General features: G+C 43.6%; 1 protein-coding gene across 19 annotated transcripts in view; it reads right to left on the reverse strand.

Annotated features, from left to right (window-relative positions):
• The window catches only part of LOC308178546 (uncharacterized protein), a 169,912-nt gene that overhangs the window by 47,746 nt on the left and 96,944 nt on the right, over window positions 1-25,222 (reverse strand). For 13 of the 19 annotated variants that reach the window (XR_013939809.1, XR_013939810.1, XM_080557390.1 and 10 more), the window contains one exon: window positions 22,339-22,435. Coding sequence is in view for 12 of the 19 variants with exons in the window: in XM_080557390.1 (XP_080413516.1) it covers window positions 22,339-22,435 (97 nt within the window). In the remaining 7 variants the exon portion in view is untranslated. Of the gene's footprint in view, window positions 1-2,797; window positions 2,907-10,634; window positions 10,717-14,841; window positions 14,892-22,338; window positions 22,436-22,569; window positions 22,705-22,746; window positions 23,637-24,713; window positions 24,850-25,222 lie in introns of those variants that run through there. The other 6 variants (XR_013939813.1, XR_013939815.1, XM_080557382.1 and 3 more) reach the window with 6 other exon arrangements.

Here is a 25,222-nt window from a genome sequence, read left to right on the forward strand (position 1 = left end):
CCTATTACTTTTGGACACACTGTACCAGGTATTTCCAACACATTTCACAGAATGCCCTACTTAGAGGAGAGGTGCTTTATTCTCTCCATTAAGGAGAAGGTAGGAGCTATCAGCCAAATCGAGGTCCTTTTCAACCACTTGCTAAAGACTCTATGACTCATTTAGAAAAAAAGGAGGAATGACATCTCTGACAAATTTCAAGCTAGGTAACAGGCTTTCGTCTCCCTACATTTCCTGTTTTCTTTCGTATTTTACAATGTGCTTCATTTTGGCATGTGGTCAGAAGGAGACCACTACTGGATATGACCTCTAGGAACCTGATGCTTTTCAAGTGGCTGCTGTAGGAAAACAGAACTGCTGAGTGCACGACAGGGATGGTGTGCCCGTGTGCATTCGCAGAGCTGGTTTCCAGTGCTCCGCCTTTGAATCAAGCAGACTCCACAGGGCTAAGAAAGTCAAAGACAGAACTCAATCAAAGCCGTGTTAAGGAACCCTGCTGCTTCACTTCTTACTTTCCTTTATTCTATTTTTAAGCAATGGTAATGAATAAGGACATATAAATACAGGCAGCCTGAAGATGCCTGATTCCTACAAGAAAATCCTATAACAGCACCCCATGTAACAGTGCAGTGCTCACTTTGACAGGCAAAACGATGTGGCATGGCATGTGAAAGGTCACAGGAAGGTGGAAAGAAAGGAGGGGAAATAGAGAGAGGACTTTTTTTTTGTTGACAAGAATTGAGTGACAACTGCTCCCTGCAATTGTTTGCTCCATCCTATTGCCTTTCCAGCTGACACAGTTTCATTCAGTGAGAGCAGAAGAGGAATGGGGGAGAGAGAGCTAGAAAAGAATTCTGTCCCCTTCCATGGAAATTGCAACAGTGAGGGGAGGGGAGCGATTTGATTTGAAGTAGGACAACATGGCAAAGACTTTCCATTGTCTTTACAAGTATGCAGAGCAGCAGCACGTAAAACCACACTAATGAAGCCCCGAGAAGGCTCATTACCAAGAGCCTGGGCAACAGAGCTAGCGCTCACAGCGAGACAGCCAAATTTCTTGCAAAACACGAGTGCTCACAGACAACTTGCTGCTTAAAAGCAACAAAGTACTGTGAAACGGTAAGTTAGAACGATCTTATGGATGCCTTAGCAAAAAGTAAAGCTTCAGGAAAACACAGCCAAGTCTTGGTGAAGAGGGGAAAAAATGTACGTTGAAAGGTGAATTGAAACGTGTGTGTGAGAATAGCGTGAGACAGACCAGCAGCACAGCAGTCATCCTCTCTTCCCTCCTTGCAGAGAACAGGGAGGCAAGAGGGAAGAGAAGATGCACAAATGCCAAGACGTTGCAGGGAGGATATTATGTTTGGGGAACGTCTTATAAGCAATTGCCAAAAGCAAAATTGATAGCAATACTTTTTTTTTTTTTTAAAAAAAAAAAAAAGATATTTTGGAAGAAATTAATTATCAGAGGAATTTTGCATACCATGCATTTCAGACATATCATTTTACACACAGAACAGATCAAGCTTTTTTCTCATTTTTTAGGGGAAATAAGCCGCAGGGAGTCTCATAGCCCCTCCGTATCATGTCAAAAGAGATGTGAACATTTCAGACAGTCAGATCTTTGTGAAGCCTATTCAGAGGGTACTGTAATGTACGGTATTTGGCAAAGAGATTTTCAAAGTGTTGCCAAGCCCCAGTCAGTTTATAGATTTAAGACCCCGGTTGTTTAAGACCCTGTTTACAAAGCAATGCATCATGTCACAGCGTGGCAGTGAAGTCGTAAATGGCTCCCAAATTTTGAAAAGGCTCTGTGCTGCAGTGGAATACAGATCACCGGGACACAACCATAGGTTTCAGGAGAAAACGCAAGCATCTTCCTGCAAAATCTGCATGTTATATCCTGAGCTGGCATAAATCAAGGTGACCCTTTTTCAGAAAAAGAACACAACGCTGATTTACACATGCTGAATCATACTGAGTATCTTTTGAGTAAGACTGGCCTAAAAGCCTCAGGACTGGGTCCTCAGACAGACCTAGCTGTCTAATTCCTGCTGGCTGCACCGAATTAGGTATCCAAATCCCTTCACGGGTCTAAGCCTAAGTGAAATAGCAGCCTACAGGTGTGCTTACAGCACGTGATAAACACAGTACACTTCATTCATATCCAGACTAGTTCCAGATTTGGCACCAGAAGAGAGACAACAAGTGATGCATGGGCTAATTAGCCCTGCTTAAAGAGCCGGATGGGACTAACACAGATATCCTGCTCCCAGGAGCTGAGCCACTATCCCTGCTCAGCTATGCCTTATGGCCGTATGCACTCGCTCAACACTGTTCCACGGCTTGCTAACACCAGGCTAAGCAAGACGTTTTCATCAGAGACACATGCCTATCCGTTCACTACAGTGCTGCAGGGGCTCCCAAGATGTGAGGAACTTTGCTGGCAAACCCACAGGGAGTCAAGCTGGAAGAAGGGAGCAGTGTTTGGGACATCACAGCTCAGGTGCACTGCAACCACGTGTCACCCCACTGCTAACAAAGCCAATGCATGGAGCTGGCTTGTGTCCCTCTGCACCCAGTCCTCCAATCTTGCTGATCCCAGACCCGTGCAAGTGAAAAATGCCTTCATCTCTAGCCACCAACAAGCCTCAGACAACACTTTTCCTTCCCACCCCCAAAAAGTCTGCGCAGACTTTGCTCAGACAGGATCTGCTTACGCCTTTCACCATTCAAGGGCACAAAGGCTGCATTCAGCTGGGTTGTCCTGGCAGCTGCTCAGCAGGGTTAAACTGACCTCTCGGCCCAGCCGTCTTCCTCTCCTCCACCGCTGCCCTCGGGGTCCTCTCAAAGCCATGCACTTAGCTACCACTGGGATCTGTTCTTTTCAGTTCTGCCTGAAGGACCTGTGTTTTACAGACAAAAACCAACTATTAAGAACATTTCCATTTCCCCATGCTCCTCTGACAAAACAAAAGCACGGAGGTCTAGCACCTCTGCAGGAAAGGAGCTGGGTGCTGGTGGACACCAAGCTCAACGTGAGCCAGCAATGTACCTTTGCAGCAAAGAAGGCCATCAGCATCCTGGTAGGGCCTGGGTCATCCACGGCAGACCATTGCCAGTGGTGGAAGAGGTAATTGTTCACCTCTGCTCAGCCCTAGGGAGGCCTCTCTGGAGTGCTACTGTCTGTGGCCACTTCTGGACAGGTTGGTACTCAAAAAAGTCCAGCAAAAGGCCATTAAGATTAATAAAGGCTTGGGACACCTGACATGCAAGAGGCAGAGAGAAGTGTTTATTCATCCTGGGGAAAGAAGGCTTAGGGTGGTGGAGGACTTATTTGTGTATGTAAACATTAAATGGGACGAGTAAAGAAGAATGAGCCAGACTCTTCTTGGTGACAGCACAAGAAGCAACAGGCACAAGCTGAAATACAAGAAAATCCACTCAAACATAAGAAAAAGCTTTTTTTCTCCTGTGAGGATGATCAAACACTGGACCATGTTTTCCAGAGAGATTGTGGAGTCTCCATCCTTGCAGGTATTCTAACCCAAACGTGGCCCTGGGCAACTCTCTGTAGTTGACCCTGTTTTGATCAGGGGATTGGACTGGGCAGACCCTAGACATGCCTTCCAACCTCAGCCTTTCAGTGATTCTGTGACTACTCCGCTCCATTTAGATGTGGAGTTATACTTGCAGAGCTGAAGAGAGCGGCAAACCTCAGGGGAAAAGGAGAGGACAAGCTGTGGGTAGTGGTAATCTCTGAACCCAACACAGCTGTGGCCAGGTCAGCATGCCCAAAGGTAGCTCCACGCTCCAGTCTGCAGTCTAAGCCACACTCAGTACCGTGACACCAGCCAGGATACACCTCAAAGGCATCAAAGTGATTGCTGGAATAATAGACGGAAATACAAAATAAAGTGGGATTTAACTGGCACCTGATGGGGTAAGCAAATTGGGACATAATTGGAGGACAGAAGTCCTAATGAGTTATTCCGCTTTTAAGTTACTTGCTGTAGAGTTTCATTACATTTTTTCATACCAGCTGAGCATGAAAGTTCTTCCTCTGCTGATAGAAAGAGAACAGATAAAACCCAGAACTCTACGCAGCTTGCTGCCTCGTTCCTCTGCTGGAAAACGATAATTATCTCGGGCCTGCCTAACACTGTAGGATTTATCCCAGAGGGTTTTAGTGCGTTCATTGTTCTATACAGCTCTGGGGTTTCTTCATCCACAGATCGCAAACTGTTTTACTGTGGGGAAGGCAAGCTGATCTCTTTAAAAGACATAAAACTCTCTTCAAGCCACATGCATTTTATGATGTATTCATCTCTCTTTGTATGTGATTGCCAGAACTGGGACAAGGGCTTGGCAAGTCATATAAGACAGAGGGAAAATCTTTGCAAGACTTGATGGGGGGGAGAAAAGCCAGAAAAATGTAAAAAGCAACACAGGACTTGGTGCCCATGCAAAGAGTAAGGATGGTGCTGTAGTAGCTTTCAAGCTCTTTGCCCTGTTTGTGTTCAGGGTGGCTTCATGTTCAGTCCCAGGTGAAGCACCCCCCGATCACCAATAAAGTTGCAAGAGCCTTCAAGGGCCTTAACTGTGTCCAGGCATGCTTGGATTTCTTCAGTTCTGAGATTTGGAAATAATATGGTCTGAATGGGTCAACTGGTAGTAAGTGATGTTCTCCTGGGAACTTGTACTCAGGCTTCAGACACTGCAAGAACCTCCCAGTGGGCCAAACATCCTAAGCTTGTTGCCTTTGAGCACTCTGATCCTCCACACGCAAGTGGCAGGCAAGATTTCTGACTGGCGTAAAACAGATAAAGTTTGACCACAATCCAAAAAAACCGTCTTTCTTGCTCACCTATTTCAATAGAAGATTACCCGTCCTGATCAGCTCAGTACCCTGCCTCTGATGGCGATACCTTATGTATTTATGGAACGAGGAGCAGAAGTAAGACAGCCATGGAGTGCTCCCTCCTCTACGATCCCGCCACCTCTGGCAGTCCCCAATTTCGGGAGCTCTTAGACACTGGCAGTGCATTGCACCAGAATGCTGATTAGCCACAGATCAACCCTTCAAAAACTTGCCCAGTTTCTCCCTAAACCACTTATAGCTTTCAACTCCACATTTCCCATGACTGATTTCCACATCGTATGTATAAATGGCATAAGAGATTTCCTTTTTTTATTTTGTATTTGAAATGTATTGCCTATTTCTATTCTTGCTTTTCATTTATTGAGAAACAATGAGAAAAAAAAAATCATACCTAATTCACCCAGTCCACACCGCTGCAGATTTTACAGAGCCCTATTTGATCTTCTCCTCAGTGATCTATTTTTCCAAGACGAAGGCTTGTAGCCTTCTCACACAGAAGCTATATAATAATATTCATGCCTGTCTCCACGCTAGTCCTACTTATATCCTTTCTGAGATGAGGACTTTAATAGCATACCAAATCAGAGAGATGAGCACAGCTTTATACAGTAACATAATGTTTTGTGGATTGTTCTCACTTCCTTTCCTAATAATTCACAAGAGTCAATTTGCTTTTTTGACTGCTGCTAGAATTAGCTGATGCTTTCAGAGAAATATTCACAATGACTTTCAGAGCACCTTCCTCGGTGGAAATAACTAATCTAGACCCCATCAAGGTGTCTGAATACTTAAGGTTATTTTTTCCCATGTATATTACTTTGCATTTATTAATACCGAACCTTTGGTTCTGTGCTGCCATTCAGTCATTTTTTATCATGTGTATTCTGCAGTCAATTTTAGTTTTTACCACCTCGAATATTACATTTCAGTAAATTTTATCATCTCACTATTAATTAATCCTCTTTTCCAGACCATTTATGAATGTGTTGAATGGCATAGGTTCTACCTAAAATCAACAGAAAGCCCATCAGTAGCATCCTTCCAGTGTAAAAATAGTCATTTTTATCATTTGCTTGCTGTCCTTTAACCAAAGTGCTTTCCCTTATTGAAAGCTTAGCTGTTAGTGTCAGACTACCAATGAACACCAGCTGGATAACCCTAATATACATGATCTTCTTAGAAAATTCTCATTTCTGAGACATAACTTTCTTTTGTATAAAACCTATTTTAATTCTCTCATGAAATCATATTTATCCATGTATCTTCTGTTTTTTTCTTTAAGTAAATGAACAGAAGCTAAAATCCCATGTACTGTTTTATTTTCCCAGCAGATCCCCCCAGAGCCATGAAAGTCCTGTCTTTTAGCCTCTTGCTTAACAGACTGCACTTAATATTAACTCACCCATGAGACTAGTGGTCGATGTGGTTATCAATTTCTAATAATCAAACCCTCCCAGCACTACAACCAGTCTGCCTGTACCAGTGGGGGCATTCCTCCTGATGAGAAGATCCCCTAGCTGGTGGACGATTCCTCCCGTGTGACCTGTTTCTCCCTCTCCCAGAAGATGCTCTCCTCCTACCTAGCAGTCTCGCTGGATTGAAGGTTGGATGGCTCCATCATGTCCCTGCAAGCTTTGCCTACGTATCTCCTGGTCTCCCTAAGTTGCACCGCAGCTCACCAAGGGCCAGGAATCCCCTGCACTACCTGGAGGCAGAAACCATCATTTAATCAAATCAACAACTGTAACCAGAATACATCAGGCAAACAACAGACCTCCGACCTACACCTACTTCCTTTTTGTCTTACTTCTAGAGGGTTTGGTCTACTTGCTTCCCATCTGTTTCTTTCAGAACTTTTCTAAAAGTTTGGGTGTAAAGAACACCAGAGCTGAACTCCCCACATATCCACCCTTCTTTCACTCAATTCCAACCAAAATGCTGTTTCCATTATTAATGCCAGAAATTTGGGTGACTTTGAAGATGTCATCAATGAGGCTAGGTCAGAGTTTCTTTGCCAACTAGAGATGATAAAAAGTCTCTTCAAATTTCCTTTACAGATTGATAGCACCTATGCCTTGCTTCAATCATGTATAGTAAAAGACGTCAGTCAAATCGGTGGCAGGAGTGTGGTGATACGAAGTAAAGCTATATATTTACTTAAACTTTGAATATAAAGAGTGAACAAGACAGAAAAAGGAACAACTCCTTAGTGTGACTTCAGCAGTTGAGAGACAAAGCTGTTTTTTAGGTCTGTCTCTCCTAACACTTATTTTATTACGTATCACTGGGCCCTTTCTTCCCCTTTTAGATAGAAGAGCAATATCTGCTTTTTCATGGTTGAGTTTGCTGAAGGGCAAAGAAAGGTCCTAGGTTTCCACCCTCTGTCCATCAGTATCAGGAAATCATTATTTCTATCCTGTGTCCTGGACTAAACCCATATAATAGTGCCTTCATTTCAGCAAGTTCAAGGTTGGCCTTAGGTTGGCCTCCCTGTGAGCTTCCTCAGGAAGAAAGGGTTGTTACTAACTAGCCATTAGCTAGACAAGAATATCAAGAAAAGGATGTTCTAGTGTCAATGAGACAAAAAGAAAAAAGATTTCTTCTGCCAATTGGCTGCTGCAGCCCTGAATGGCACCGATTGTTCATGACTGACTTTTGCAATGAGCAAAGCCAGAGCTCTTTGGCTAACGCTTCTTTCTGTGCTCACTGATCCCTTCCATGGACAGAAGTCTAGAATAGTCTGGTGTAACTTGATGTGCATGAGCAGAGAACCAGGTCGCATATTTTCATCTTTGTTGGGCTGAAACTTTGAATTTAGTCTGTAAGAATTTGAGTACCTTAACTGCTATTTGCAAGAGGCGCATACGAGATCTGTATTACATTATCAGCCAACGTACTTACACCAGATCAGCCTTCCTTGTCTTGAATTTGTACCTTGCACGGAGGTGATAATGACAGATTGAGCTACTGATAGAAACCTGCAAGCTCTTCATTATGCATCTTGCAAAAGAATTCATTAAACAGTGGTTCGAGATGTGAAGAGATCCTTAAAGAGTCCTCCCCAGCCACTTCAACATTTTGACTCTTAGAACTGCAGTAAGTGAGCCTAATGTTCAGGAGCTGAAGAGGCTCAGTGCTACGAGGGAACGAGCATTCAAGTTCAGTTTGGCAGAGATGTGAGATGTGTGCAGCTCCAACAAACTCGCTAGAAAAAGGAAACACACCCTCTAATACAATCTAGAATTTAATTTATTTGAGAACATTAAAAACCTACAAAGACATTTCATTACAGCCTTGTCTCACCAATAGCAGTATCTAAGCTCTTTTTGAGAATAATTCACTCACCAGAGCGCGTATCTTAAAGATATAACACCTCACCTCAAAGCCAAAGGGCTCCAAGCATCTTGAAAATGGAGATACATGGAGGAATAAATATCTGCAGCAGAAAAAGGGCTCTTAAATGCAAAGCACTAAAGCCCTGTTGGTGTTTATGTGCACAACCATGGGGCAGCCAGACCAAACAGGGTCAGTTAGTCCCACAGATCAACCACTACCTCAGATTTCTTAGGGTCTGCCTCTTGACATGGCATGCTCAGCTTCCCAGATCACTGAACTGCCTTCCAAGACACTGGCTACACGACGTGCCCCCAGCGAAACTCCAAGTCAAAGGACCAACAACAACAGCTCCTCTTCCAGCATCACCAGATAGCCCTCTGGACTGAGGGACCCAAGGTATTGCTTGGCTAGGTGGCAACTGAGAGTTTTCTTGACATGGTAAGGAAGCCTGAACAACAGCCTAACAGTCTGTGGATTTAATTAAGGCTGCTACCCCTCACTTATTAGCATTTAGCTGAAACTAGAGTTTAACTATCATTAGAATCAGCATAATTACCATGTGCCAGAGATCCATTCACCAAGCTATGTATCTCCACTATTTATATTTCAAGACTAACTTGGAAACAGTATGAATTTTCTATCTAACACCCCTTTGAAAATTAGACTATTAAAATGATCATGCAGTGTAATACACACTATTTACTATTTCAGGTTTATCTTGCAGCCTTATAGTTTACAGCTAGCTACTGACTGGTAACCTAATTTTGTAGATGTGTAAAATGTTGCAATAAACAGATTACTACATATTTCAAACATTAATTGCCTTCCAAGGTCTAGAAATTTCTCAGTGAGCTCACCAACAGGTTTTATTGGCAGTACAAAATTTACTGTGTTGACATACCCTTTAAAACGCCGAATACATCAGAGCTAGCAAAACACCGGGGTGAGATTACAGAGAATGAGTCAAAATTTTTATATGAATTTCTTCCCACCCCATGCCCCCCATGTCTTTGACACAGCAACCCAAATTAAGCCACAGAAGAAGTGACAACACTTGTAAAGAAAAGTAATCACTCTTTACCAGAAGCATTCGCAGGGAATTGCTAATGAAGCAATGCATTTATGCCGGAGAAGTCTAAGACACGAGAAAAAGGCCTCATTATATCAGGCGTTTGCAATATCTCACCAAGGCAAGCCAACGCAACGCAAGACCTTTCAGTTTGTCAGACAAAATGAACCACTTAAAGACACTGTTGTGAAAGTCCTGATTTATATTAAATGAAATTTATTGCTATCTTATTAAGTTGACAGCTTCTGTAAAACTTACCCCTGAGAAAGGCATGCTGGCATCACACAGTTTGACCTAACTATTAATAGGAACTTCCAGTAGACAAAACGAGAGTACTTAACTCGGAAGAGAATTCATGAAGACAACAGACATTCGAATTAAAATCAGAGGTGAAGACTGTCTCTCATAGCCAAAAAGAACACGTGAGACAGAAACAGAAATAACTGTAGATAGAAACTCACAACCTTTTCCTTTAGTAAATGCACGGCCTGAAAAACAATGGTTTATAAGAAAGGTCAATAAACTATAGTTTTATGTACATCTAATCTGTTCGAGCAAATTTGATTTTATCCGTTTTTATATATCTTATTCAGTGAGGGCACACTGTATCTATTTTATTTGGTGGAAGAACTACCCAACTAAAATGCCCCTGCCTGATGGACTTGATTGCCTTACATCCTTTTAGACAGCTTCAGAAGCAAGTTATTTTAAACCTTGCTGGAGCACATCTCTGAGCCCCTCTAGAAGAGGTGACACCATGGCTCCCACAGCATCCAAAAACAGGGCAGCAAACATGGCCTTTCCCAAGGGAAAATAAAACAAAAACGGCATAGTAATGTTCCCATAGTACAACTGTGAATAAACAAATATTCTTTATGTGATTCTACAAAAAAAATAACAAAAGAAAAGCAATACTTCAATTTCCAAAGAAGGAGTATTAAAAAAATATGTTGAAAACATGCAGTTTGCTTTAAAAAGTAGCAATAAACTCAAAAGGACTCAATCATCTTGAAAAGAATAAGCAGACTCCTTCCTGGGAAACGCAGCTTTTCCTCCTTTCATGCCAGAATTGACTCAAAGGAGATTTGCTATTGCTGTGTTCTGTGAGAAATTCAGCATTAAACATGTGATCGGTGTTATCAGCATGGAGATGTCTGACTGCTAACCACAGCCCCCACAATCACCAGAAATTAGGAACAACAGTCACAGCAATCCCCGCCCCGGCTGACAGAGTAGGGTTGGTTAAAACCTAGTAGCTATTTTTCCCAGTGTTCATTTTCCATGCAAGTCCACGTTTAGGTGCACAGAGAACCCAATCCCCAGAGCCTGGAAGCATGATATAATTACCTGCAATTTTTTGCCCTTCTTGTTTGTCTTCCTTTCTCCAGTTGTTTCCCCATTTCACACCGTGGATATCTATTCCCTCCACCTAACATGATGAATACACAGCTTTTGGGAAGTATGAAATTTTCTCACCACACCTACGCAATCTCAAGGCACACATCAGTCCTTTTTGAAAGCAAGCACCTTCCCTCTTCCCTGGACTTGCACATCCATCCTGCATGGCAGCCACCTCTTCTCCAAAGCCAGCCCACTCTAATGGATGCCCATCCGTGTATAACTGTTCTCTCTGACAATCTGAAAGCTGCAGGAATTGCATCAATTTTTGTGATTTCATTTACCTGTATGTAAACCAACATCAGCTGGGAAGATAAATAAGCCCCCCCATTTAATTAACGCTGATACAGCTACCAAACCCTCTGCATCACTCACATCATACACTGGGTAAAGCCCAATTGCACTTCTCTTGAAAAGCCGTCATGAAAACATGCATCCATAGGCACCTGAATCTACCAGCCTGAATTTGGCTTCAAAAATATGTGCACGATTGACATTCAAGAGCCATAAACAAAATTAGCGGCCATCATTCAAGCAGAAAGTTATTAACAGGTGGCACTAAACAAACATGGGCTCAAAGTGGAACAGAGGTTTTTGGCGATTTTTTTTTCTTCCTAATAATGGATGTATGAGTAATTTAACTAATCGCTACAGTCGGTCTAGCAGAGCACATTTTTCTGGTACATAAACAAACAGAAACCTGGGAAGTTATAAGGACTGCGCTAGCAAATTAATCTTGGAATATAAATGTCACTCATGGAAAATTCCTAAACCCTTTCATTTTCTATTTGAACTATGGATTCATTTCAGTTGTTTTAAAGGTTTAATCTGACCTGTATTCCAAGAACTCAAATACCACTGAAAGAGAGGGAAGGAAAATGGCATCCAGCCCTACAGCGGGCTGGGCATGGCCACAGCACCACAATACCTCCCTTCTGCAGGTGGCAGGATCAGGCCCCAGTTAATTAATTCTTGCAGGTTTCTAATGAGCAGAGATGGTTTATATTCACAGACTGCATTTGCTGCTGTTTCATAATATATGCAGTAATTATGCAGCTGATGGAGCCTTATGTAGCTGCTACTTCTTTCCTATACATAAATTAACAGCAGGATTTGTGTAATGATGGGATAATGAAGGCCCAGGTCATTGGTATTCATCTGTAGAAAGCCTTGACAGGCTGGGTCAGACAGAAACGTTAGTTGGCTAACAGAGACAGAGACTGTTAAGGCATTCGTAATCTTACTCCACTCAAGACCTACATTAACTCTCTCAAGGGCTGATAAAAGAAGTTTCCTCCCCCCCTCCTTTTTTTTTCTAAATGTGTTTGAGGGAAACATTGTCCTCAAAAGACTAAGCCTGTGCTGGATCCCCCATGATTTGCCATAGCATGAGGGGAAAACCATGTGTAGCAGTCCCACACTTGGGTCTGGGCATGCAGGAGCAGATGGGAGCGGGGACAAGGCCTTCTGGAGCCCAGCTCCCTCTCCTGCCTCCTGCAGTTCTCTCTTCTCAGGGCTCTGGTTCTCCTCCGTGCCACAGCACATTTCCGCAAGTGCAATCGAGGCTGTGTTTTGGCTGCTTGGGCAGCAATGTTTTCATGTTACAACTTCTGGGTGCCTTTACTGGTTAATCTCCTGGTTTTGGCACTCAGTATCTGTGTGCTGAGAGAACATCTCATTCCCTCTCTCCGTATTGCATTCCCACTGCCTCCAAATCCTCTCCAGGTAAATGGACCATGGCTGTCTCGCTACAGAGGGGAGCAACGAGGGACACAGCCCCCTGAGGAGTTAAGGGAGAGCCATGCATGGATGATGGAAGCATAAAAAAAGATACTCTAAAACATCAGCACAGAGGACTGTCACTGGTTTACATGTGAGCCTGAGAGGTGTAAGTCCCTTTCACCCCCTATGTTTTCCAGTAAGAGCACTTAAAATAAATATTTGGTTTAACAGAGATCTTTTCCCGACACATCTGATTTTATGAAGCACTTTGAGGTCCTGTGGGGAAGAGGGATGCTGCACCACAGGGCTTAGGAGCTGTTTGAATGCTCCTTTTCCATGGTGCTGCCTGCGAGTCCAGCAGCAATACCTGAACTGACTGGTACAGCCAATGCCTCGGGGGCACTCTCCTTCAATAGTCTTAATCCCAGGATCCACTCCTCTTTGATCTTTCCCAGTCCCTGAGATTTACAGTGTAGCAGAACCAGCTCCTCTAATGCCACTGTCTTTACCTCGCCTCTTTCATTTTTAACTGATAGGCTTTCAGTCGCTTGCACATCCCCATATACCCTCTCTGCTTCCTGTGCACTGGTACAGCATTTTGTTCATCACCTACAGCATCCAGCACCCACACCTCCAGGCTTCCTAACCTCTGCAGTCCAGCTTCAGCTCTTCCACTGTAAGCTTTGCTGATCAAATCCTCCAGCTTCTCTCCTCGTGTTCCCTTTCTTTCACAGCATCAAGGTAAAGCTTCTCATCCTTGGATCCAAGCTTGAGGAGCTCCCCAGCTTTCTTCACCACTTCTGTTCACTCCTACCTCTTTTGCATTAACACCTGCTACTTAACACACCAACTCCACTGCTGCAACAACACAGACGCGCTGAAGTTATCTGTGGTTTGCAATCTCTTCTCCAAACTTACAAGAAATTGCAATATCATATTAACAGCTGAGCTAGAATGGAATTAGTAATAGTTATAGTAAATTAATATCAATGCTCCAACCAGTCATAATTTTTATAGTTAGTTTATAGAAGCCTCAGAATCATGAGCTCAGCAAGTGCACGCATACAAAACACTCATTTAGCAAGAGCTGCTGACAGCTTCTGAACATGACACAGTATCTCCTGGCTCTGTAACTCCGGTGACTCAGTGGAGAGGATCTGAACTTCCTTGTCATTATTAGCTTAATGAGAATACCTTAGTGAGTTTTTCTCTCTCCAGTTTAGAGAGATACGTTTGGCAATGGCTGAGTCCAGCCAATGGCTGGAAACCAACCAGCTTGCTGCAATAGAGATATGGTAGAAGAGAAGTGCTCTGATGACTACACATTGCTCAACAAACTGCTTTCAGTGATACAGAGAACTACTGGGGCAAGAAATAAGGGAACAGGGTTTGAAAATAGCAGGAAAGAACATTTAAAGTGTAACATTCAGAGCTGCAAAATGCTTGTCCATCTGTGCACAGCAATCTATGTCTAAACTTTTCTTCTCTGCTGAAGCTGTTACACATTTAGTGGAAGTACTGAATTTTAGGGGCAGTTTCAGCCTCACTGAACTGACATTTCTCATGCCTTGGTAGTGGATTCAGGACAGAAATAGAGATGACTTCCCATCCTATTCATTCTCATTATGAACCTTCTCTCCCTTCTGCAATCAACATACACATACATGCTTACAAAAAAGCATACATCTCATTACAGTTTCCAAAACTGCTCGCTGGACTGTTAGAGATGCCAGTGTGGATTAAGTCTCTCGAGAGAGAGATCCTCTAATAGCTTTGGAAGCTTTAAAAGCTTTGTATATTCTATTACATTTATTATTATTTGAGCAAAGTTGTCAGAATGAGATGTTTTGCTCCAGCTTTAGTCTCCTTGCCCAAACAGAAATCATCTTACCAGCCTTTAAAGCACAAGTATTGATCAGCAACACACAAGCTCTAACAAGAGTAACCACCCCACAGCCTATAGTCCCGATCCTATTGTGTGCCTGCTGTGAACAGACCCCTGTACAGCCCCAGTGAGATCGGTAAGACCCCATAAAGCCATGTGGGTTTTGCCATGCAGATCAGATTAAGAGCTCAAGGCCTGGTAATATCCTCACTTAAATCACCCATAATGTGCTACACCATCTACTATGAAGAGAGCAGGAGAGATAATGGTTTATAGCCTCCACTTTACATACAAATTCAGCTGTACATCTGTCCAATAGTCTCTTAAACTATTTCCAAAGGGCTTTGGTAAAATATGTTATTCTAATTGTTAATCATCAGAACATCACAGCTGAAATGAGAAAAACACTGAGAAATACCTTAAAATACTCATTACAGCTGAAAATGTCTATTTCTGACATGCTTTTGGAGCCAGGAAATCCCTCATGCTTTCCTTTGCCAAATATCACATTCAGTGTCAGTTCCACCATCATTTACATCGAACGCTCACCCAGCACAACGCCAATAAAATGCCATCCAAAGCCCCTATTTGCTCTCAACCTGAAAGCACACGAAGGTTTATAAGCAAGGGAAGGTCTGACCTGACCAGCGCCTTTCTCAGGAAACAGCCAACAGCAGGACTCCTGCTCATGCACTATCTTAGGATACCTTTACTGGGAGCCAGCCTTTCGGTGCAATTGGCAATATCTGCACACTCCCTGCAAACCAAACCAGGAGCATAAAGGGGTTAGAAAGTATTTAAGCTTTTAAGCCCCCAGATCTCCCTCTGAAGGTGTCCTGCTCTTCTTTTCTAATTCATTAGAGAATAAATCTGTGATAAGCAAAGTAAATTAGATTCAGTGACATTCTGCTAATTGAGTCATCTTCCCCTGCCTGGCTTGGCTGGGTTTTTAATTACCAGCTAATCTCATCAATATGGTGGATGACTGGCAGCGTGCAGATCACTGCCTTACAACCGCAGCGAAATAGAAAGAGAAGTTCACGGCTCATTGCCTGACCCGGGTCTCTTTTGTCATACACAGGAATAAATTGGGCAGATCTGCCAGTCCTGTAGTGACCTCGAAGTATGGAGAACAAGGAGGATGACGGAAGGCAAACAAACAAGCAAAGCCAGTGGAGCTGCTGGGAAGACCTGCAGCAGCTTCAGGAAGGAGGGAGCAGGAGAGAAAAGGGCTCTGCAAACCCATCCTGCATCCCAATGAAGTCCTAATGCAGCGAGGCCTTGGGGCTGCAGACAGGATGAGTTGTGCAAGACATAGCTACAGTGGTTGTCATTTTCAAACTCAAGCCAAGGCAGCTGGCTAGGCAGTGACACTACCTGCTTTCCTGCTGCCCAGTTAAACTCAGTTGCATGAAGCAAATTTTCAGCGTCACTGAAAACATGACCTGGACATTTCTTTGCTGTGGTTCCCAGCTGTCCCTGTCCCAACTGACCCTGCTGTCAGATTTATACTGGTGGATCCCAGTCTGCAGGGATCCAGCCAAGATCTTAAAGCAGGATCAAGGCTTACATTTCCCTGCATCTGTTTCTTTGACATTTATTTTTAGGCATAGCTATAAGACTTAATAGCCTAGGATAGCTTACTGCCTCCAATAAGAGATTTACTTTAAAAATCTCCGGCTGAAAGATGTGCAACCTTTAAATCAAACACTTGATTCATAAAGCACAGACCATAAATATTTCTTACGCTTTATAATTCTCTCAAGCCTCACACCTGCAGTGTTGACATCAGTGGAGTTTTATATCAACTTCAAAGGGGGCAAGCTCAGAGTTTTTATTTTTCCAAAGTATCTTTTAAGCTTAAGCTTCCTATCTATTTTTTATCTGGCAATAGTAGGTTTGTTAGGGTAATGGCCAAAAGCAGCCTTTTTTGAGCAGAAACTCAGTTCCATTTGTCTCTATAATGTAACTGTTAGTGTCTCAGACAGTCTCTGGAAATAGCCAAATAAACGGCTGCCCAGCATAAATATGTTCTGACTGTATAAAGTATTTATAAATCATCCATGTCATCCAGGAGCCCGCTCACTTAGAGCATGCTGTTTCAGGGAACAGCACTGACAGTAAGTGCTAAACGAGTCACAAAAAATGAGCATGGGAGGGATGCAAGCACCATCGCAGTAAAGCCATTAAACATTGGAGTTAATGTCTCTGTTTTAATCCCAGGAAGAAAGGAAAGGTTTTTAAGCATACACTTAGATCTCTTTTAAAATGCAGTCCTTAGAGAGCCTGTTTGGGCACACACATGCTTTCACAGGAGCAGAGGAAGTAACATTGCTGTAAGAAATAGAATTACTCCCTGCATTTCTCACCAGAAAAGCCAGCAGAGCCAATGCAGCCCCGCATGGAGCATCGAGGGGAAACGGAGGAAGGGAATTGCAATAGCAAGGGTCCTGCCTGCAAACACCACACCCTCTTCTAGTTCACGTTTCAAAGTCCTTTGGAGTCCACTGTGCAAAACCAACGAATATTTAATTCCTAAAGGCCTGGGGTGAGGTGCAATGATTACACCCCTGCCAGCGCTGCCTGATGGCAGCTGGGGGCTGCCCGGGGGTGTGATGGCCGGGGAGAGGCACTGGCAGGGATGCAGCTTCAGCACTGCAGGAGCAACTCAGTGTCCTACAACAAAGCCCTGCAATGCAAAGCTTTGTGCTTGGACTGTGTCCATCTGAGAGGGGTTAGTCCTCAACTGCCTGTTCAGCAAAACTGGTCTTTATGTTCTGCCTGCAAACACCCACCAAAGCATTCCCAGCACCCAGCCAGCCGTTTCCTTGGCTGACTTAAAACCAACCTGAGCACCTGCATAGATACCTCTGAATCCCCCCTGCTTCTCTGTAGGGCAGAGCTTAAAAGGAACTATATACTTAAGTAACTGCATAGATTTTTCTTAAACTACGTAGCCAAAGGCTGCAGACAGAGATGGATTCCCAGGGGCCAGGGAATCGCTGGCTGCATCTACTCTGCCCAAGCTGGATTGATGACTGCCAGCCTTAGATAGGAAACCCAGCAGACAGCGATGTCTCCCAAGCTGACAACAATGCAGGGGGAACAGGAAATAAAATATCAATGGCTCAAGTTAATTCTACCAACCCTCCCTCCCAAATAAAACAAAAACCCCATGTGAATATTTGCTGGGCAGCCAAGTCCCTGAGCTGGTGATCAGAGGTTGGTTCTCATGAAACGAGGCTATTGACTTCTGTGGAAAATGACTGCTCCAGGAAAATTCAAGATGAGACATCACACTTGGCCTTTCCTAGGCACTTGAACAACTCACCAGAAGAGCATTCAGATACTTTCTCAACCTATTTTGCTTCCTACAGAAGGAAGGAGGAAGTGCTACAGCCAGCTCCTGGCACACGTGCGCTGTTTTCTTCTCATCTGCTGTGAAAGCAAATTGACCTCAGCTGTTTGCTGCAATAAATCTTTTCCCATTTTCTCCTTCCTTCATTCTTTTCTGTTTAAAGTTATTTTTACATTAGACTTAAATACATTATACTCATTTTTCTAGGAGCCCTGACACGTTGTTAAATGACCATGAATCTATTTTAGTTGCACCTTAATTTATTAACTCCACTGCCTGCCTCCAGTGTTGGTGCCTCTATTGTAGGATCATAGGAGGTTTGGGTTGATTATCCCTCTAACTATTTCATATGCAGAGCCATTATTTCACTCTGCTCCACGCTATTATAATAAAGCAAAAAGCTCTCATTTTTTCATTTCAGCTCACATTGGGGGACTACATACCTTATTAGTTTCTTCTAAGTTCTTATATTCCGTGTGTTGTGTAGTGCAGTCAGAATACAGATGTGTTCTGCCTTAAAAGCTGCTTTGCAGAACTTAGTGATGGAGACAACCTGAAGGGAAAGCATTTCTCCTTTTTTTTCCTTCCTTTTTTTTTTTTTTTTTTTTAAATCAGGTGAACCAGTGAATTTTAACTCCTCTGGCTCCTTTCCCTATCAGTGCCACCATGCCGCCGTCCCATCTCCTTAGAGACATGTAATTTTCAACCTGCCCACTGATACAGCCCTGCCCACCGCTGGGATATTGGTATCAATTCCTAGCTGCCACTTGGTCTCCAAAATGCTTCTAACCCCATAGTGGACCTCAGCATCTGTTGCTCTACAAAGCCCAAGTGAGCAAAGCAGCAGCACCGCCTGCCAGCTCCCAGCCGTGCCTGGAAGGGGATGTCTCCAGCCCATCAAACAAGACTGATCCCATGAAGGCCCAAAGCTGGTCCTATCCCACTCCCCAGGTGTTTTGTCCTCCCTAAAAGGGCAGACATGGTTTCTCCGAAGAAAATAATCTTGCCCCTTTTCAGCAGCTCCATTTGCACGCTGATTTTTCTTTGCCTTGATCAGCCAGTTTCACTCGAGCTGCTCTTCAGTCTTTGACTCCCACCGCTGTTTGCAGCCCTACTGAATTTGCTAAGTGGACTCAAGTGGCCACAAGTGTCTGATTAGCGCTTGGTGGCCCCCAGACGGCCTCGTGCCACCCGGGGGTGGGTGACCTCAGCTACACCGGGATCGGAGCACAAGGCAGCACGTGCACCGCAATGCCCCTGGGCTGCCTGCAAAGAGCAGCCCCTCCTGCGTGCCGGAGTAGCTATTGATTTTTCCTGCTGTTCTCGGGGGAACTCACAAGAAGAAAATGATTTTCTTTTAAGTTCAAGCGCAGGAGTCTGCCTTGCTAAAGGGCTTATCTTCACATAGAAGTTTTACCAATTCAGCTTGAGTTGCATAATTAAAGTCGTGCAACCCCCCATAGTGTGGAAAATCCTATAAAAATGCTTTATATGGAGATAGCTGCATGAATTTAAAGCACTCTCCTCCCAGTATAAATACCACCCTCCATGAGAGCCACTACAAATATAGTTACTGTCCAAAAGCATACATCAAGGAATTTTACAACTCTTCTGTGATCTATGTCACTGTACAGCACCGAGCAGCATATAGAGCTCAAGCCTTCCAAACACAGCAGATGAATCTTTAAAATCTCAGGAGGAAAAAAAAGATCTATATTTTATATCATATATTTATATTTTATATTGAGCGTTAATTTAAGTGCCAGTTATTTCTCCTTGGATTTCTAGCTTCAGTTCAAATGGGTTCTGATATATTCATTACAATTCAGTCTGTTTATTTAGCATTAGAGCTAGCTGAACTATTCATTACTCATTTAGCCTACTTATTTATTTTTATTTATTTATGGTAAGTGAATCTTCACCAAATAAATCCTAGCTCTCCTCCTACAGTGTTCAGACTAGCGGCATTCCCTGGAGACCTTGGGAGAATGATTATTCAGACCCATGGTCTATTCACATGTATCAATTCCCCATTTATTCTCTGTGGTGTGTACCTGAATGCCTGAGCATTCACGATGCCTCCTAGGAGTTCCTGCAAACCTGTTTCCGGGACCAAACATTATTTCCCATTGAGCTGTGCTAAAACAAACAAGCAAACAAACAAGCAATAATTTAAAAAAAAGAAAAAAAAAACGCAATCCTCGCTCTGACACCCTGCCTGAGCACTCCAACCATCAGTGTGACACAGTGCCGTGTATTTTGGTGAACGGCAACAAGTAGCTCTCATCCACAGCAAGCTGGCTAATCCACACCACTAACGTAGATTCCCATTTGCATGCTCAAGCTCATTCTCTCCTTGCTTCTTTCAAAGATAGAAAGAGTAGAATATTTTGCTGAGATTGTAGATATCTTAGTAAGAGTGGGCAATATCTCAGGTTACCTCACAGTACACACTAGCAAGGATATAAATAACTGAACCTTTGCCATCATTACTGAAAGAAAAAAAAAAAGGACCAGAGAACATCATGTGCTGCAGCATCCTTATTTTCTGGAGCTGACTGTTCACTCCTCCAGAGTTCACTGCCTCAGTCTGCTCTGGTCTGCATTATATATTGCCATGTTTATTTTCAACCACTTTAAAACGCGCTGCTGGATGGATGCTTGCACACACCACTCGGCGAGATTTGAGAGGGCAGCCAGGTACAAGCTACAGTTCATTCCTCTAACAAACAGCCCTGCACACCGTGCTCGTTCTGCAGGAGGTTAGGACGCTTCCTAGGGCGTTACTTTCTCCTGTGCCACATGCCCAGCTCTTAATGCCCTAACGCAGCAAGAACAGACAATGCTGCTGACCCTAAAAGCTCCCTGCAAACCTCTTACACACCACAGCTTGTGAAGCATACGCCCCAGAGAACCACGGGGAAGCTCTCAAGCTGTCATCTCTGTGAAAAGGAGATTCCCACAGCGATCCTGGTGCTTTGCTGCAGATAGAACAGTGCTGAACACAGGGCGAGGGAGACCACCAACCTTGCCCACAGCAGCCTTTGCTGCTTTGCTTCCCCTCAAACCGGCAGTTCAGATTTCCCAGCAGCAGTGGGTATTTTTCACTTTTAGTTTCTCTCTTTCAGCACTACCTATATATTTCATTTTTTACCCCTGCTATAACCAGGAAAAAACAAAGTGAACACCAGCATCTGACACCAAGAATAGAAATCCTGCTCATCTTTCAATTCCTGCCTTAGCGGAAGTGAAATGTTCTCGAAACATGGTTTTGGGCAGGAGGGCATTCTCAGCTCTAGGCGTACTCTGTGCAGAGGTTCTCATTGCCCGGAGACATCCTCAAAACTCCTCCTCATTGATTCAGTCCCTGACCTTTCAGTGAACCGACTCCCGAATTTAAAAACACCAAAGACTTGAATATGCTTAACACAATAACGAGTACTTTCCCCAGCTGTTATCACAGCAAAATCTTTTCCATTTATTTACCCCTAACTCATTCCTTTAGCTGACCACCAAAAAGCCAAGAGTGTTCAGCTTCCACCCTGTTTGACTTCCCTTTCAGGGCTAAGAGTGATAATACATGAGATGATGCATCAATTTTCAATTTAAAATCAGTAAATGTTCTGTTTGCTTTCAGGTTGTTAGTTCATTCATCTTCTGCTGCAACAATAATATAATATTCATCTGAAGGATAATCCTGTGCAACTCAGGCTGCCATCACCCCCACATATCACACTGGTGCCCAAAGAGGCAGCGGTTTCTGCAGGGCTCTGACTCTGAGCACTGCAGGACCCTGGGCATCAGCCCCTCTCCGTGGGACCCCAGAGCTGCTCTCACACCTGCACCACCAGCATGCCAGGTCACCTACCCATCCGGAGACATTGAACGGGCAGCTTGTGCTCCATGTGAATCCAACGGTCACAGGTTAATTTGAGATCTTCCAACAGATAATCTCAGGGTGTTTTGTTCCTTGCCAGTCCTAATCTGTTTTATCACATACTCTGCGAGCTCTGCCAAAGCTTCCAGCTGGACCCTTCAACCTGTCACTCACCAGTTCTGCAGCAGCCCCAAATGTCTTCCAGATCCTTCAGTTAAAGTCTGCCTCTCTGAAGTACGCCACGTTAGCAGAGCAGTACTGAGACATCTTCAATACACCGACCCAGACCATCCTCCATGTTCCCCAACCACCACCAAGTAAGTATGTGAAGTGCATCAAGGCTATCACCCTGAGAAACAGCACCTCTGGCTGTCTGGCTTTCCAGAGGTGCTCTGCACATACAAATGCAGAGAGAAATACTGTTCAATCCTTTTCCAGCTGCCTTCAAGACTTAGCAGAGCTTTTGGCAACTCTGTTCCTCCATTCAGACTATTAACTTTTCCTTCATGGCACCATACACTTGTTCAACATTTACTCAGGGCCCAACATATTCGAAAAATCTTTTATTTCATTTTCCACCTGACAATGCCCCCACGCTATACATTGTGCTACCATTCCCAATAGCGTAAGGGGACTCAGCGGCAGCTCAGAGCAACCTCAGTATTTATGACACCTCTTGGCTGCAGGAGGAGCCTCCTCCCAGCCCTCAGCTCACAAAGTCTCTTCTAATAACCAGCCTCCCTTTGCAATCAGCAACCATTCAGCCCCCCACCTAAGGCACATGCCCCAGCGATCGCCGCTCTGCACTTACTCATCACAGATGTCCTGCAGAGCTGGCCCAGAGGCGCACCTCGGTCGTGTTTCTAGGAACTCCATGCATTCACATTCTGATGGAGGACTAACAGGTCCTGTGGGAAAAAAATGAAAAACTATTACAATCTGAAATTATAAAAGCCAAAATAAACTAATTTTCATTCTAAAAATCACTTTCTTTTCCTTACTCTTTACTTCAAAATAATGGGAAATGGCTCATCATGCTTACAGACTGCATTACTCAACAAGGTGCTGAGAGTTTCCACCTGCAGTAAAAGCCTGATGGGTCTGTGCCAGATACCTCCACTTGCACTCTCCAAATCGCATGCTTTAGCTCACAGGCTGCAGCATTAAGGCAGAGCTGTGAGTCATCTCCAGAAGACTTTCACGAAATGGTTGAACTCGCCTGTTGATCATCTTGAACTCAAAGCCATGGCTCTGGGGTCGGTCCTCCCCTTCTCCTAACCAGCGTGTGGCTGGGACACGGTGACTCATGGTGAAGTCAAGAGGGTTCAGTCCACCACTTTTCCTTTGGTAGGAAATGATTCAAGATTTCCTGCTACTTTTTGTGTACTTTTTAAAAGCATGTCTTTTAACATTGGCTTTTATAGTGATGTTTCCGATCCTCTTCACCCCACAGGGTTTCAGATCACAGATGGTCAGGGTTAAGCACTGAGCAAAGCAATTCTGGTCATCAAAGGACAGTGTGAGAACATGCTTTGTCAGAAAACAGTGGTGTTCAGAAAGGCTCTCACAGCATTCACGAGCGTGCAACACTTCCCTGCTTCAATCTGCTGCTGCCTGTGATCCTTTTCACTTCCCCCACATAGCTTCACTGGCACTGTGCATGTTTTGGGTGACCTCTACATCAGTACCGCAATTAAATAAACCCCATCGTTAATATTGAATAAACCCAATATCTTTATGCTACCTGCCTATCCAACATGATTACCCAAGGCTTTCTGTCCTAAGGACACGATGACAAGCATATTAGGTCTGGCAACTAGCTCTGGTGCCATTGTCCTGCACCACATAGGGTCTCCCTTCCCCCAGAGCACCTCTGAGAAATTCCTGCTTGCTTTGATTCCATCAGAAAACAACCTGGTACATTCTTCTATAGCAACATATGGAGACCCATGCCTGCTAGGAACAACATGCTGACCCTCTAACACAGCCAAGCCGAAGAGCTTATGTAGCTTTAAAGACGTGTCGAAAATCTTCTAAGATTAACAAAGGACCCCAAGATGAGCAATTTTAGTGGGAAAAGCATGATATTTCTTTGCAGGCAACTTCTTCCTGAAGAAAAAAAAAAAGGAGAAAAAAAATCTAATTTCAGATTGCATTTGCCAGATGTAAATTTGGTATAAAGTTGAATTCAGCTTTGTCTAAAATATGAGCCTTCAAGATTCATACAAATATTTGTGTCCTCCTAACACAGCAGTAAAACTCCAAGCAAATCCACACTCTCTCCAACCTCAGGATTCCTTAGCAAGAGGAGAAATTTTTTATTTTGATTTTTCAGTTTCATCTGTAACTTGGGAAGGACAAAAGTCTCTCGCTGTACACAGTGACCAGGTCACAGATGGGCCTTTGTTTGCGGCAGGGGATGCTGGAGGGGCTTTGCGAAAGGCCCAAAGTCTTGAATAATGCAGGAAGTGAAAAGTGATTTAAACAAAAATAGTTTCTGACTAAGCCTTCTTACAGATACTCACTATCCATGTCGTGTAAAGAAACTAATTCTAGTTAAACAGAGGTTTTGTCGTGCTTCTCATCATAAGGCCCAACAATGGTACAATTCAAGGGCATACCAGTGAGTGTCATGATCCCTTCAGTTCCCGGGGCAGCTGTAATCGCTGCTCCAAGAGGCTCACAACTGGAGCCCTCACAGAGGAGGGCAATGCACATCCACCTTCCCACAGCAATAGTATTGGATAGTTGCAATTAACTAATTGGCAAGAGAGCATGTTGAGATTTTGGTATTGCTAAATCAAAATCTAGCTTGACTTGTACTGACCTCGAAACATTCCCAAGAATTTCCTCCATTCCAGTTAAAACTCTACAGAATTAATTTCACTTTTGGATGTCATATCCTTTATTTCTTCCCATTAAATAATTTGTTTCCAAATTATCTGCCATCCTAGTCTGGGAAATACTTTGAGAGACAACTGTCACAAACTGCTTACAGGCTACCACCTACACTGCATCCTGTGGGGCATCTGTTTTGCTTTGTTGTTTAAAGGCTCATTGATGTCCTTCTCTCCACTTATTATATATACCCACACGTGTGTCCCCTTACAGGAAAACAAAAACTAAGAGATACTTTCTTCACACACATGAAGCTGGAATCTCTAACATCAAGAATTACTTGCTTACATCTGTTTTCCCTTCAGGCTTCTTCTAGCTCATCAGTACATTCTGGAATGACAACCCTACATGCAGTTCCAGTCTTGATAAAAAGAACTGGTTAAACTTCAGTGAAAGTGGTGATTTTGGCTGTATTACTGAGTCACTGAAAGAAAAGAAGGTTTGTGATTAAAAGAAATGTTAACATACTCATGAGATCTGGCTTCGGCTCCTGACCCTGCCTGGCTTGTGAACAGGCTGAGACTTCTTCCTGTCAAAGCCTTTGCTTAACGTGCCTGCTTTGTTGCAGAAGCTGCAGACACTGGCAACGTCAATACAGTGCCTGTAGCAAGAAACTTCTCAGAAAGAAGCATACATCAATTCAAATAATCCTAAATGGAAGGCTTAGAAGGAACGACCAGGATCTAGGCTTCAAACAGCTTTAAATTGCTTCTACTCCCGTTAATATCTTCCAGTCTGCGGGAAGGCTGACCTCTTTATTGGTTTGATAGTCATGGGGAAATGTTATTCTGAGGTTT

Source organism: Anser brachyrhynchus (assembly GCF_964034855.1).
Source record: "Anser brachyrhynchus genome assembly, chromosome: 15".
In the NCBI taxonomy this organism is placed as follows: domain Eukaryota; kingdom Metazoa; phylum Chordata; class Aves; order Anseriformes; family Anatidae; genus Anser; species Anser brachyrhynchus.